We start from the raw sequence: 17,392 nt of genomic DNA on the forward strand, positions 1-17,392 counted from the left end.
AAAAAACAGCTATATCTTTTTTGTTAAGTGATTATATATAAAACCTATATGAAGGTTCTCAAATCCCAATTAAACATTGAAAGAGAAATGTTATTACAGTGTGTCAAGTGCTGGCCTTTGTAGAGCAAGTAAAGGAATCAATGCATCTTGAACAAAAATAACCAGGATTATATATTGATGAAACCTGAAAAGAAAAAAAGTTTTATAGAAATATTTTTTATGATGTATAATTATATCACAATTATTATGCATAAAAGAATCTATATACAAAGAAAAATAAATTAATTTCCAAGAAAAGAAAAGAGAGAACTAGATAGTAAATTACTAAACTTAGTATCATATAAACAAATATTTACATGTGCTTCACTGTTCAAGAATGATCATGAGCTAGTAAATATAAATTGGTATATATATTTTGTCTAAACTGCTGCATTTGGGAGAAGTTCTTTGAGCTGACAGCAAGGAGTTTTTATTCCTTAGGTAGTAGTTTTGTTCGGTATGTACCAAACAAATTAAATAGAGCTGCATTCACTGTCTGCTGCAATAAATAATCTGTATTTTAAACTTTCAAAATACAACATTATGGAAATTGAGAGGAAGGATCGATAAAGCTTTTCTTTAATAAGAAATTAAATATTTTGCAGGTTTGATCGTTAGAATATCCTATTTAGGAAGCATTCAGTAAGATAGTTGTTTTTCACAAGAGGACTCCAAAACTTGTCTGTGTTATTACCCTAATTGTGCAAGCATGGTGTGACACTGATACCATAAGCATTTCAAGAAACTAGAAGATCCCAATTTTGGTTTGGATATAGAGTGAGAGCGATCGAGAGTGACGGGGCTTTGAGGAATTCAGAATGTAAAACAACTAGATAAATTAAACTAACTGCCACAAAAATTAAACACACGTCAATATCTCTCGAGATAGATATTACTACTAATATAATATATATTGAAATAAAAAGAAAATTTGACATGCAAAAGGAAGTGAATGTAAAAAGGAAATTTGGAAAGATTCAGTTCATATCTAACTGGTAGCTACCAATACAAAAGACCATGTTTGAGAACAAATCTCACCCACTCAACCCCACAGCTCCAAGCCAAAGTAGCTGAGCGTGTCCATGAGCTCAAAAGCTGTCTCTCGTTACTGTAGATAAACCAAAACCCTCTCTCTCTTCTTCTTCCTCATCTCATCCCATGACCCCATGTGTCAGCTTGTTATGTCTCTCTCTCTGGATTGCGTGTCTTTATGATATCTCATAAGTCATAACACATACCAAAAACACTCAAACAGACATCGAATCTCATTAGAAACCATCTTGAAACCGATTGATCGCTGAAGCAGGATCTAAACGATGCTGTGCTCCTGCATACCCCCTTCCCCAACTCAATCCTTCTTCCTGCACTGTTCCCTCTTTTCCTCCTTGCCCCACCGGTGCACCAATGCAAGTGTAGCTGCTAGTGCTCTCTCCTCCATAGCTCCCACTCATCACGTGACCCACATAGTAATCATTCGCTGCATGCTGGTGCGGGAAGTGCGATGACCCAAAAGACACTGGTCTCGAAGGTGAAGCGTATAGGTATGGTTGCGGTGGCGGTGGTGGCGCCATGTGAGTTGAGGATGAACCTGAGAAGTATCTCGGGAACCTCATAGGCACTGTTGGATCCCCTGGTGGATGATACCCTCCCGGTGTACAGCATCTGAATATATCATCACAAATTAAATTGTATCAAACAGTGTTGTGTTTGCAATTTGTACCCTAATATTAATGTTGTGAGCTATCTTGAAAAATAACCTAAAAAACTTAGAGAAAAACTGGGAATGAAGTAAATAAAATATAAGTGTTGAACAAGTAATGGTGCTCACCCTAAGTGAGGAGGAGCTTGTGCAGCAAGGTTATGATCACTACGGAAGACCAGCTGACGAGCTTGGTTCAGCGTCTCCGTTTCCCTCTCTGCCCAAAAACATAACCAGAAACAAATGACAATAAAAATAATATTATAAAAAGCAAAATAAAAGAAAGAAATAATTAAAAAGAGGAGGACCCTCTCGAATTTCAGGAATCTAACAAGGCAACTTTATGAGATTGAAGTGACAAGGCTTGATGGGCAAATCATTAACGGTGAGTGAGTGGTTATGTTTAAAGAAGAAAAAATAAAAATAAAGTGTTAGGATAGGTGCTAGCCTTGGCGGTGGCGGTTCATGTGTCCCCCGAGAGCCTGAGATTTGCAGAACTTGAGGGAACAAAATCTACACTCGTAGACCTTCCCACACTCGTCTTTTCCATCCTTCCCGCCGCTTTTCTTTTTCCTGCAACCTGCAACCATAACCATCCAATTAAAGCAACTTCCATGACACCCTTCTTTCCCTTTAAGCCCATTCTCGATTACCCAAATCACCAAATCAATTTTATTTAACTAACCGCCCCCAGCAAGCTTTTTATTTTTTAGTTTTATAAACCTTTTTCCCTTTTCTTTTTATCTCCTTTTCCAGTATGGTTTAATGAAGAGGAGAGAAAGGAGAAAGGAAAAAAAAAAAAAGGAAATGTACAAGGACGAAACAAAAAATAAAATATGAAGCAAAAAAAAAAAAGTGTGATGAACACTGTTTCATGGTCAAAGAATATACCACAGGGATGGGTAACAAACCATGGCAGTGTTCAATTTTGTTTCCTATAAAAAATGAAAGACTTCCCATGATGTGTGATTGTGATATAGAATTTGAAAAAGGAAAAAAAAAAATATGTTCCTTTGATATTTTAAGGTGCATATGTAGGTCTGATCATCACTGTTTACCGGGTGAAGAGGCATGGTCTTCGAGAACTTGTTTGCCATCTCTAGAGTAATCATCAGGCAAATTGTTAAGATCTAATGGGTTTCCTTCTGGTCTCCTGTAAAGGAACAACAAAGTCGTAAGAAAGAGAAAGTTAAAGGGTTTAGAGTAGGAGAAAGTGGAGGAGATAATGAATCAGAAGAAGGGTGTGAAGGTATAGTAGTGGGGGAAGACCTACATGGTACCCACAGAGAAAGAGAGAGAGAGACAGAAAGAGAGAAACGAAAAAAAACTGATGTGAGGCAAACACTCTTTCTTTCTGATGGGAGGATAAAACTAAAGCCTTTTACAAAATTTGTGAGACTTTCAGTTTGAGACTGCAATATAGAGGCTAGTTGAGTGATGGTAGAAGATAAAGAGCTTTGAAAGTTCTCTATCAGTTCCTCTGCCACTCACTCTCTCTCTCTTAACTCCCCCCACACAAAAATTGAATGTATAATGGGACAGTGGGTCTCGTGACTTTAAAAAGAAAACGTGAGTGTGGCTGTGAGAGTGGGGGGCTTAATCAGGTATTTGCAAATTGTTATCTAGCTTCTTCGTCTGGTTTGGTTGAGACTTGGGAAATGACAGACAGACACAATCAGAAAGGGCAAGAAATCTGATTGAGAAGCTTTTGTATTAATTATTAGTTTTAATAGAGATATTATATTAATATAATAAATCCATGTAACAATTTAATTATACAAAATAAGAGATAAAAAGAGATGTGAGTTATACGATGAAGAATATACTAGATATTGTATAATGATACTAATTACTAATTATATTATCTATACCACACTGCTTCAGTCTCTAGTTCTTTTTGCTTTTTTGTTTTTTTTTTTTTTTTTTTGCTCTGACTAGAGGTGCCAACAAAGGATTCAAAAATATTCAAATAATATCAGTCAAATGTATTGAAAAAAATAATTAACTAATATCCGAAAAGAAAATCTTTACCAACAAAGGATGGCAATCAAATGTACAGTACAAATTTTTGAGCATTAAAGGTTGCCCTAAGAATGAAAGATGACATTTATACCAGAAAGAAAGCAAGACAAGGCATAGGGTACGTAGACATTTTGCGTGGTTATTGTGCTTAAAGAGGGGGGGCATGTTTGAGAACAGGTCATGTATGGTCCACAATAGCTCAAATGCCTCCTTCTGGGTGTAAAATTCTACCCGGGGGACTTAGACTTGCATCAAGGAAGGGTTGCTATCAGTATCTATCATTAGGGTTTTTTGCAATCTAAGTTGGGATAGACTCGACCCCCCACTTGTTGTTTTATTCTTTGAAAGTTGCTATATCTCATAGATTACATATACATAGTCCTTTTCAATAGATGTGCATGAAGAAAGTAAAGAAATGGATTTGAATTTTCTTAATATATATCTCACATTCATCATGATATTCTATGTTCCCTTTAGATGCATTGCTTTGAACTATAAAGAGTGACCCCTTTATAAGATAGTTAGCTAGGTAAAATGTCATCCAAATTTGTTGCAGATCAGCGATTAACAGATTCACATTTTTTTTAATGATTAGTGTTGATCGATTTTACAAGTCAAAAAGCTAGCTAGCTTTAACGGTAGAAATTAACGTAATTTGGCTGAATCCAATTAATTACGGTGGAGGCTCTTATTTGGAGCAGCATATGTGTAAATGGGAAAAAGAAACAATAGTTAGAGGGCCTCTTGTCCACAAGCTAAGGTGAGTGGTTCCCCCACCACACCTGAAATGGATATAAAGGAGAAAGAAGACACTACCTAATAAGAGGGCTAGCTAGGCATTAAAATCAGGTGATTCATGGACCACACTACTGCAGCCCGGGCCTTGACAAGCTGGTTGGTACTATGAAGGATATAATATGATATGAGACACATTCGATATTTTCAAAACCTGGACCCGAAGATTCATGCAATGAACGCGCCCCAACTATCTGAATTTTCTAGCAAGTATGTATACATATCATTACTTTTCAAGTGGTCCTTCATGAATTTAAGCAGTAAATCCAACAAACATTTCTCGCATGTTCAGACCTCTAGCAATGCCAACTTACAACCAGTAGAGGAAATTGTCTTCATCATGTTGCCCTCCTTCCCTAGCAGTCAAAATTTAAATTGAAAAGTTGTTACCATTACTTGTGACAGGAAGTGCATCGCATTCGTGTATATATATATATATATAGTAGTAGTAGTTAATACAAACGGATATATTTAAAGATTGAAAATTACTGTGATGAGATGTTTAGACCATGACCAACGCAATGCTAAACAAATAAAACAAAACATTAAAACTTTGTATTTCAAACTTCAAACAGATTTGGATTCTATTGACAAAAACGTGGGGAGGACAGTATCTGTTCGGGGTCGTGGTACTGTACAAACCAGATTATGGTGATATCTATTAGAGGTAAAAAAAAGTTTCTGACAAATAAATTTGAGCCAAAGGGTGCAAGCGCTTAAATGATGCAATCTGAACAGGTTCCAAGTCTAAACACAGGAGACGAACCAACACTAGTCTATACCACCAAAAGTTTCAAATCAATTCAAATCAACTCAATCATTACATGAAACCAAATCAAATTAACCCTTGGTGTGTTTTTACGAGGAATTTTACAAATTCAAGGAATTTTAAATTCTTGATATTTGAATTACTTTGATTTTAATTTCTATCATTTTTAAAATATTTTGTTTGGATGAGTCAATTCAAATTTCTTAAATTTTAAATTGTTAAGTTGAATATGATTATTTGATTCTATATAATAAAATTGATTTTAAAAATATATTTATATGTTGAGATTTTAAAATTAAATTTTATAAAATAAATATTAATCCATTTTTAAATATTTAAAAAATTTAAAAATTAATATTAGATAATATTTAATAATTTTAAAATATTTTTGAATATCCAATAATTAAAAGAATGAAGAGATAAGATAAAATATATAGGTGAAATAAGAAAACAAATATATGAGGAATTTCAAATTCTCCCATTTTTGGGAGAATTTAAAATTCTACTATTTGAAGGAATTTCATAAATGCTTGAATTTCAAATTCTTTGTAAATTCCTCATCCAAACAAAGCATTTCATCTCAAAGAATTTGAAATTCTTCAAATAAATGAATTACCCTATATAAATTCCTCATCCAAACACATCATTAAAGTTCAGAAAACCTATATACTTCTATAATCAACTGTTCACAAACAATTCAAAATTTTCTTCTTATTTAGGTAAAGCTTGACCCCCTAGTGTAGAGTAGTAAGTAGTTCATATCCATATAAATACCATCATGGAACCTATTAAAAGTAATATTGAACAATATAACTTATTTTGTGTATAATTAATTATCAGATGTCAAAGATTTATGATAATGTTAAATATGCATTTAGATAAGTTTTGTTTTCTAAAAGAAGAATTTATTTGTTTTTCATTGAAAAAAACATTTAACATTCATAATTTTTAATGCATATGCTAATTAACATTTTTTTTCTAAAAATATTAGAAACAAATGGACCCAAAAATGTGAAGAAACTTCATGGATCACCTTTGACCATTCCCTTTGAATTTGTACCTGAAAAGTTGATTTAACTGTGGACAAATTAAGATATAATTATCTTTGGTCTGATAAATATCTTTTGAATCCTCTATCTCCATCGGAAATGATCCACCTTACCTGACTAAAAAGATAGATTAATTAATGTTTACACAGATACGGACAGCAACTTTCATAAATATCGGGTAGCATTGGCTATGTATCCAAAAGGAATCATTATATTAATACTTTTTTATTATTTGCTTAATTTTTATCATTTAATTTATTGTTCCTATTAAACTTAAATTATGTTTCTTCTATATTTTTAACTTTTACACTTTTCTTGGTGTTTAACTTTGTAAAAAAAAATTATTGCCTTGAAAAAAAAATTAAGTCAACACCATTAACAAATTACAACAGATACCAACATCATTAATCATAATACCAGATAGAGGAGTTGTTCACTAGTTAAATCAGTCTTAGGGCTATAAGTTTTTGCTACTTTAATGAATAAATAGAATAACTCAGACATAACTTTTTATTCAAATTATCACTCCGGTTTATTCACTTGTGTTATTCACAAAACGTAAGCATGTTGTATTAATAAAATAAAATGCAAATGCATTACTAAGTTTCTAGAATAAAATGCATAATTACTAAAATATAAACATTTTGTATTAATAAAAATGCATTGCTAGAATGTTGAAAAAGAAAAGGACCTCACACATTAATAGCGAGCAAGCCTTTTTTGTTTTGGAATGAAAATGGCTCTGTTGCCTATGACCTAGCCAAACCACAGCTAACTATTGGAATTGTGCAGTTTATATTATTTTATATATATTGACATCCAGATCAATTGTTATTCAATTATATTCATAAAAAATAAAAATCTTTAATTTCAAGTAAATGTCTTTGCAGCGGAACTAGTTAATTAGTGCAATGCATTTTTTTATTATCAGGTTTTAATGTATGTTTAATTTATAAGCAAGAGACTTAATTACAATTCAATATGATATATAAATCTAAACATGCTTCATGTTATGATTTTTTATTTTTTTAAAATTGTTATTCTTGACATACATTAAAGTTTAATCTTTAAATATTATTTTTGAAAGAATATCATAAGTTAAATTTTAATTTCAAAAATTCAATTTCACAGTTAATAATCTAATAAAAATATTAATATTATTATCGATGAATAAAACTTTCCTCATTAAGCATTTGGGAGGTTGTTAGTTCTAGTCCCATTTATTTTCTCAATTTTTTTTTTGAGTGAGATAAATATAGTTTAATTTTATAAACATTTTCTGAATAGAAGAATCAAGTTTTGTCTAAGATTTTTAAATTTTCTTTCCTTAAGCTGAAGTACAGATAACCTTTTCATCCCAAAAATTTTCTACCAAAAATGATTGTCAAGGAAATAAATATTTAAAGAAAATATTCTTTATCTTTTACTAGTTAAAATTAATTAATACAATTATATATTTATTACTAAAATCATTTTTTTCTACATCTATAAAATGTCAAAGAAAGATAAATGATAGAAGAGAGCATGCTTCACAACTTTTTTATCGATAAAAATCAAACTTAATATTAAAATTAAAGAGTTTACAATTGACTTAGATCCGATTGTTACATACCAACTAGAACACATACCTAATTATAAGAAACAAAAAAAAGCATAAAGAGAAGGGAAAGAATATGTACTATATCACTATCTGTAGTAAAGGCTAAAATTTGTTATATAGGAATAATGTTTTTTTTTTCTATGTATAAATTTTTGGTGTGTTTATGTCTCTTATTGTCCAGTCCTAGACATATATTAATCATATTAGGAATATAATTTCTTATCTTTATAACCTTTGATCTTTCAATTCATGAGTGATGTTCTCTAGGACATACTTATAATCATGATTGTCGATTTTGAGTGACAACTTGTAATAACAACCGAGTTTACAAGATAGATCATATTCACTTATACAACTTGAAAGTAAATTCACTTTTGAGTAATTTCGTGCAATCTTGTACGTCTCGCTCTCTATTATTAAAAGCAAAAATTAGTCTTTTCTTAATTTTTTATTTATTATTTTAAGAATTTGTATTTTGTGTAAAATTTTGCATAATTTATTTTTAAACATTACTATTTTAATATTATAATTTGCTATTTTACTTTAATATAGAGTTAAAATGTTGAATTATTACTTGTTATTTATGAGTATTATAACATATTTTTATATTAAGTAAACTCCAACAAATTTAATATTTGAATTTATAAAATATTAATGAAATTATGTAAATTCTTGGGATTGACAACCTTGTCTAGAATCTTACTCTCTTGTGATAACTCATGGAAATCCCTTCTTTTTTGTTACTTTAGGGTTTTTTTTTTACTAGTTAGCTTATTGACAACATATCTAGTTTATTTTGGTATGTATGGAGACTGTTTTGTTCAAATTTGATATTTTGTTATTGGGTCCGACCTACCTAGCTACTTCTAGTTCTAGCCTTTTAATTTTAGATGTTTTTTTATTTGGTTGTAATCTTCTAGCACTTATAAGGGTAGAAATAACGTAAAAGAAATTCATTTGCAATGATAGACAAAGGTTTCCCATGATAAAATTTTATATAGACCTAAAGACATGGTGCAAATTTAGTTGAACCATGTGACTGGTTTGAGACACATAAAAGGAATAAAAACAAAAAGGAGTTGGAGCTTTAGAGGAACAAGTAAAGAAAGAGATATTTTCCAAGAAAAATAACTCATGATTTGGAAACAATTAGTTAGCAGATAGAAACAATGAAGGTTACATCACTATCTTGGTACCAAGTGGTGGTGGTGGTGAGAGGACAAATCAGAGAATTGTCTACATCCCTAATAGCATTGAATTTCCATCAATTACACACTGGTTCACCTAATTGAATCAGTGTCAAATTATTGATGGTAGGGTGATTGGTCTTATATATGCAGACCCCAAAAATGGATGTCACTAGTTATTATTGTTCACTCTTCTCAGATAGCTCTGGACTACATACTGTGCTTGCCACAAGGGATTGAGAGATCATGGCTTCAAACTTTCTGTGATTGAATAGCTGTTTAGTTACTTTGATTTTTCAGCTTGCAGTTTCCATTTGCATATAGAGTCTTTTTTGTTCTTAGAAAAAGTAGGCCTCGTGCATTATGTCTTTATGCTTTTGGATCCACTCCCGGTTCTTTCTCCTATTATTTTCACCAGAATGTTACGGGAAGCCCTCACTTGTTGTTGATTGTAGCTTACCTTCATTCCCAAGCGGGAACAACATCTGGTACTATTAATTAAATATTCAAACATGAAACACTAAATAATTTGTTCTCAATAAAGTTCCATACCAACTACAAATAACTAAAGTAGCCTCAATTTGCAGAGACAAAGAACTAAAGTGGACTCAACATAGTACGGTAGCCTAATAAAACTAAACCATATATATCATCAAGATTGGTTGGTGCGAGGGCATCTTTCTTTCATAGCATGAAACTAATCTCGACCCTCTATTTTGGCTAGCTCTGCATTGATGTGGCTGCCTAGACAATGCACCACTAAAATCTTTACACTCAAATGAGTACTATGACCAACTCCGAAAAGTACCCTTAAGTGGCATGCTCTAAGTAAGCTACACATAGCATAATCACACACAAGGCCCGAGGGCACACTCACCAACACCCACACTTGTTACCCTTCTCCTATCCTACATGCCCCATTTATGATTCACTCTTTTTTACGTGATCAAAGTCTGATAAGAGGTCTCACTTAAGTATGCTAGTTTATTATAGAGACTACAACCATATCCCATCTCCGTCATTTTATCTGTGCCTTTTCCAACAATATTTTGTTCAATCACATACATTCAATTCGTTATTGCAAAAGGAAAACAAATGTAATTACATTTCAGTATAACTATAGAAATAATAAAAGAACAAAATTAAGATATATATATATATATATATATATATATAAAAGTTGTTTATATTCTTATCGTGAACATTTCCAATAAAAATAAGACATATTTAATTTTAGTCTTATGTAACTTCAAATAATAATAAAAAGAATTTAATAGCCAATGTACTAGATATAAAGTAGAATCGCACTACTATCAAATTAAAAATCTGATGGCAAAAAGAAAAATTAGTTTAAATTTTCTCTAAAATAATAAGTTTAATTAATTAACTTAAGATATCCTTTACAGAGTAATTTCAGATTACATTGACCTTATATGTGTCATACTTTCGAAAAAATTAATATATTTTATACTGTACTTATTATTATTATTATTATTATTATTATTATTATTATTATTATTATTATTATTATTATATTAACATAAACGAATAATTGGTTAATAGTGTTAACAATTTAAGCGACTATAATTAAAGAAACTTCTCAAACATAATTTTTTTTTTCTAGATAAAACTTAGACACGATACTGTAGGTACTATTAATATTATTTTTCAATTAAAATCTTAGTTTTACTTTAATAGTACATGTTAACATTTAGTTAAATTATTTATTACATATAGTACTAAAATAAAATTTTAACTCTAATTGAAAGATAATACTAATCATATTGCATTTGAGTTTTATCATATATTTTTGTTGTCTTTGCAACTTTTTAAACTATTGACATAATTTAGAACTTAAGTCCTCAATTTTTAGGTTAAAAAATGTATAAAAAATTAATTTTAAAAATTAAATAATTTTGGTCTATATGTCAGATAACCATGATTGACTGTTAATTTACTCTGACATGATATAGCTACTAGGTTGTAACATATTAAAGTTGATATGAGATGATCATATGGCTCATTTTATATTACATTTTTAATTTTCTTATAAGAGTAATGCTTTGACTTTAGAAACGGAACGACCGAATAATTCTCTAACTTGTGAAACTTTGGCAAATCTTAAATTAAATTCATATTTATATTAAAATTAATTGACAATTGTTAATTTTTTTTTAACGATTTTGAAGGATAAATCGACGAATAAACTCGAAAAATAAAGCATTTTCCTTCTTATAATCCTTAATAAGTGCTTATGGTTTCTTTTTCTTTAATTGCGTCAGTTTTGTACTCTAACTTCTGAAATTAGTCAATTTTGATTCATCTATTAATTGATCATTTTAGTCGACTAGGTGGTACAATTGACATTATATGTTGTTGTGGCATAAAAATAAGTATGTGTTTATATTTATTGTATGTAAAATATTAAAAGATAAGATGATAAATATAACGTATATCACTTATACAGTCGTGTCACTTCATAATGAATCATTTCATATAAAGTCAATTGATAGTCAACTAATGAATATACTAACAAAAATATGCTAAATTTAAAAAAATTGAGAGAATAAGAAAAGTAAAAATTGCGGATTAAATATTACAGGTTCCAAAAGTATAATTAAGAGTCACGTTAGTAAACTGCAACAGTGTTATTAAAGTTAACTAACAGTAATCATACCAAAATTGCTTAACTATAAAAATTGAGAAAAACAAAACAGAAACTACGAGCTATGATCGAACATGCATAATTAAGCCTTCAAAAAATTAGTACGATAATACATGTAACTTCAGATTAATTTTAAGTGTTTTTATCTTATTGGCGTCTTCTTAACAAATCTTTCATGCTCATTTTGGTTTTATTTAGGGAAAAATATCATTTTAGGGGAAAAGAGTGATTTAGTTTTAATCAAATTAATGATATATATATATATATATATATATATACTTCCTTTATTAGTAAATAAACCTCCCTTCTATATTTTGTTTTTAAAAGAATAAATATTTTTTTAATTTATTTTCTTTTGAAATAATTTTATTTCCCAAAATCATCTTTATTCACCTCTCTTCCTTTACTCTTTTTCTTGTTAGTTTATTATCTCTTTCTATCCACCTTTCGTTTATTTTTTGTTTTAATTTTCTTTTTGTTGATTTTTTCTCTTTAACAGTGATGACACTCATCAATAGTTTTTATTATTCTTTAAATTCTTTTTTTTTTGTATAGTTAACTTTATCATTTTTTTAATCCTTAATTTTTCACCTCATTTTAATATTCCATACATTAAATGCAAGGTTGTAGATTTTTTTTTAAGGTGATGTTAAGAAAGGCATGTCTGGTTGATTTTTTTTTAATAAACAATTGATTATAAATAATATTTTTAATTATTATAACATAATTTATAAAATTGTATTTTATGATTCTTAAAATATATTTCTTGAAGAGTAGAGACATACTTTATTATTTTATAAAAGAATAAATATAACGTTACAAAAAGCACTTTTTGTAAGTATATTTTTATTCTTTTAAAAAAACATTTATATTTTTCAGTATAACAATTTGAACACATCAGAATGAAAGAGATTTAAAGATTTGTACAAGTGTGAAACCGTAGACTTGAAGAAATAATTAATAATACACATTTTCTACAAGGTACATATTCTTTTCAAAAGCTCATCATCTAATAATTTCACAGTTAAGTGTGCTTGAATTTGAGTAGTTTGGAGATGGGTGACCTTCTAGTAAATTATTCAAGAAATACTAACTAACAAAAAGTTGTGTAAAGTGTTACCATGTGAAATATTGTGAAATGGAATTGTTGAGCTGTTAAATTTGAGAGGTGTTAAAGGATTTACAGTAAATATTCTATTGGAAATAATATTTATATTGTTATTGGAATGTAATTTCTAAAAGTATAAAACCCAAGTACGGCTCTTTACTTTCTTAGGTGTGGTTGGTGTTGTTCTTCAATTGAAATGAGAGTTTTACCTCAATAGCATATGTAAATATATATTAAAGAGATATGTATTAAATTCAAGTGCATAATACCAAGATAAAACTTTAACTCTAGTTGTAGAACAATAACAATTGTACCTAAGAAACTGCATATAAGTTTTATCCTTTCTAAAATTGTGTTTGTGTTTCTTAAAATAACTTTTTTAAAGAGTAAAAACATATTTTAAAAAAGTACCGTTCAAAAAAGTAAATATATTGTTTCAAAAAATACTTTTTGTAAGTATAATTTTACTTTTTTAAAAAAATATTTCCAAAAGTGTATTTTTACACTTTTAAAAGGTACTTTTTATAAGTATATTTTATAAGATATTTTCTAAAAGAGTAAAATTATATTTTCAGTGAGTATTTGTTGGGAGAGAAAAATTGAAGGGTATTTAGGAAAAAAAAAAGACTAAAAACAAAATATTTTTAATTAACAAAAGTCTTAGTTTTATGTTGGATGAGTAGACAATAGTGTTGGACTTTCGTTTTTTTTTTTAGCTAGACAATGTTGTTGTAGTGTGATAAACGAGCCCTCACCTAATATGGCAGAGGGAAAATTAGAAGCCCAATAAATTTGGGCCCAAACATTACAAGAGTTTGATCAATCAAGTTAGATTCCAACCAAAATCCAGATCTAGTATTAAAATCGGGCCAAAAATGAGTAAAGTGTAGAATATGAGAGAAATTGAGAAGGCAGAAGTTCAATGAATATTACAAGAGTTGGATCAATGGCTATAGACGGATGGACGGATGGTAGGGTGAGGACTGAGGAATACCGAATGCCCTTGTTTTACGGTAGCCTAATATTAATTAGTTGATTACTTCCATTTTCTTGGAGTTGAAGAAGATCTAACTGCAAGATGACAAAAATGCGTTCATGAATATCTCTAACTACTTCAGAAAGTAAGTGATTATGGATTTATTTCATTTAATTTATATTTTATATTGAATTTTAGTCATCTAACTATTTAAGTAAAAAATTATATATAACTTAATTCTATAAATTTTTAAAAATATAAAAATTATATGATATTTTCTTATATGAATTCAAATTGATATAAAATATTTTTATAATTTCCTGTAAAATGAAATATTAAATAATTTTTTTTTATAAATTTATAAAATTGACATAAATCATTAAAATTGGATATAAAATATGAGTTATTGAGTTAAATAAATCTATCGAAACTTTTTTTTCGAATAAGGGGATTCTACCCCTCCTCTCTCTCTCTCTCTCTCCTTCTATATATATATATATATATATATATATATATATATATATATATATATATATATATATATATATATATATATATATATATATATTTTACATTATTCCCAATGAAATAGATAGATGTTGCATAGAATGGGTTCATACTATCGGTCTAAAAATTATCATTTATTATAAAATTTATATTTATTATTTTGTTGAACTAAATGATCACAATATTTTATACCTTCAATCAATTATAAATTATTGTATGAAACTTTTAAGTAATTTGTATAGATCAATAAATATATTACTTTGAGTGGTATTTGACTTGAGTTTTTTAGAAGTAAAATTTTATGTTTGAATCTTATTAATAATAAAAAGATTATTGGAAAAAGAGATCTTATTAAAGTTGTTAATAGAGTTTTTAGTGGAAATTAGTCATATGTAAAGTTAGTGTGTGTTTGCAATCAAATAAAAAAAAAATTGATCACTACTCTCTTTCTACATCCAACAAAAATAATAAAAAGTAATTTCTTCATTCATTGATGTGATTCTTGCTTAGATTCTAAATATGTATTCAAATATGTTATAAATACTTCATATTAATAATATAGTTAAGAAAAATTCTAAGTGGTTGACAATGTGATTTTTTTTACATTGTTGGTACATGTGTTATTTTTTCCATTTCACCATGACTTTTCTTTTAAAAAAATATGTATTACATTTGTTCCTAATTACAAGACCATTTCAACTAAATAACATCTTTTAAAAAAAAATTAGTTGATTTAGTTAAAAAATATTAAATTTGTTAATGAAGATGAGATATTTGTGTATTTATTTTTCTTCAATCTCAAAAAGAGAGAGAAAATTTTTATCTAATTAATTTCAATAATTTATTATTTTATTTAGAAGAATTGTTAATTAAATAAGAATATTTTAGAGAAAATGTAATTAATATATCTGATAATTTTTATATAAAAATGAACAAATAAAATAGTGAAAAAAACAGGAGAAAGGTAGTATGTGAAATTATTGTTTATATTAATCAATTACTAATAAATATATAAATAAAGTTGATAGATTATTGAAATACTATTTTAAATTTATAAAAATTAATGAACAATGTTATAATGTTATATAATAATAAATAAAGGTGATATTATTTTTTATCGTTCACATTTTAAAGACTTTTTTAAGCTTTTTTTTATTATGGTAATTTCACAGTATCATTCTTTTAGTATGGGAAGTAATTTTATTTTATTAATTTAAATAAAAAATATTATTTATCCAAAACGGTTTTGCCCTAAATAAAATGCACACTTCACAACAGTTTTTTTAACTCTTATACTATCGCCCAATATTAACGAGATAAATCAAATGATTGATAAATTGGTTAAATTTGATTTGGACATTTTTAATCTTGTTATCTTTGATTGTGTTCCTTATTTATTTATTTAATTTTTAGAGGTTCTATTAGATGTATCTTTAACTTGCTTTCCTTGTGAGTTTTAATTTAATTCGTGTTGGGACTTGGGTCTCTATTTATATATATAAAAAAAAAATGTTAAGGTGCTTGTATCCATTTACATTCCGATTTTTTTTTATTGAATACATTCTTAAATAAATCCTAACCATAATTTTACAAAGGAGAACACAGGTCATTTTAATTATGCTTTGTATACAAGTATAGGTAAATCATAGGAGGCACTTAATATGGTGCATGGTAAAATTAGTTAACGGTGCATCACTTTTGTTGTGATAGTTAGATTGTGGGTGGACATGGAGTAATATGTGGTAAATGAATATGGAGTCATACGAAACCATGATGCACCCAAAGGTATGCTACAAAAATTCAAGTTTTTAAATTCCTCAAGTAAAAGTTATTTATTATTAAATTTGATAAAGAAAAAAAATCACATATATTAATAAAAAACTTCAACATTAAGTAGAAACTCTTTAAATTAATAATATCAGGACTGGAAAAATTTATTAATTTAGAGAGTTATTAATTTATCAATAAATTAATAATTATTAATTTAAAGAGTTTTTAAGTAATTATACTATACATACCAAATAAAAAGGTAAATTAGTCTATGCTTATTAGAATTACGTTGCAGCGAACCTTGAGACTCAACGTAAATTAGTAACTTTTGAAGTACATATGCATTGAAAATCAATACGTAATGACTTTTGAAGTAGATATGCATTAGAAATCAATAATGACTTTTGAAGTACATTAAATGTAAACAAGAGGAACAAATATGTTCAATGTATTCTTAAGCAAGTTTGGCATATATAAATTACATGAATGTGTTAGAGTGTAATATATTTTTTTCAATTTCTATGAATTTTTAATTTATGATTTTCTTGGGACCGAAAATTATAAAAGGATATCCCGAAAAATTATTATCTTATTATTTTATTGAATTTTTCAATTTTTTATATTGACCCAAGTCGGGACCGGACAAATTTATTATTTTAGAGAATTTATTAATTTATTAAGTATTAATTTAAAGAGTTTCTACTGTATAATTATTTTATTATAAATTTAAAAATCTCTATCAAATTTCACTTTAAATCTCCATCATTGTTGGATCGATCCTAATAATGCATCACAATCCAAGATATAAGAATTGTGGTTGGACTACAAATAATTAAAGTAGTTACAATTCATAAATACATATAACAAGCATAGATTAAAAACAAAATGTAACCTAACATTAATTATCAAATTTTCGTGCATTATCATTTCAATTAGTTAGTTATCAAGAGCCGACCGACAATTTTAAATAGTTAATTAATAGAATAATAAAATGTACGAAAATTTTAAAGTTGAATAAAATAATATAAGTATTCTATTTTTTTTACAAGGAAAAGGAGGAGAAAAAAGTTAAAAATAAAAACAAAGCAAAGAGATATCGATTATTACGTTATCATAATATATATATATATAAAGAATATAATATAAAAATATAATTACTTTTCAAAAACTAGACACAAAGAAAGATGTATCCTTTATATATTGTCG

General features: G+C 28.0%; 1 protein-coding gene across 1 annotated transcript; it reads right to left on the minus strand.

Moving 5' to 3' along the window:
- Positions 1-851: 851 nt before the first annotated feature.
- Positions 852-3,374, minus strand: JAG (C2H2 and C2HC zinc fingers superfamily protein). The gene is made up of 5 exons (XM_020382067.3): positions 3,012-3,374; positions 2,797-2,891; positions 2,187-2,318; positions 1,868-1,955; positions 852-1,701 (listed from the first exon to the last, which is right to left on the minus strand). Coding segments are annotated over exons 1-5 (711 nt in total). The 5' UTR covers positions 3,014-3,374; the 3' UTR covers positions 852-1,307.
- Between the last annotated feature and the right edge of the window lie 14,018 nt (positions 3,375-17,392).

The sequence above is a fragment of the Cajanus cajan genome, chromosome 7, assembly GCF_000230855.2.
Source record: "Cajanus cajan strain Asha chromosome 7, NIPB_CcT2T_4, whole genome shotgun sequence".
Taxonomy (NCBI): Eukaryota; Viridiplantae; Streptophyta; class Magnoliopsida; order Fabales; family Fabaceae; genus Cajanus; species Cajanus cajan.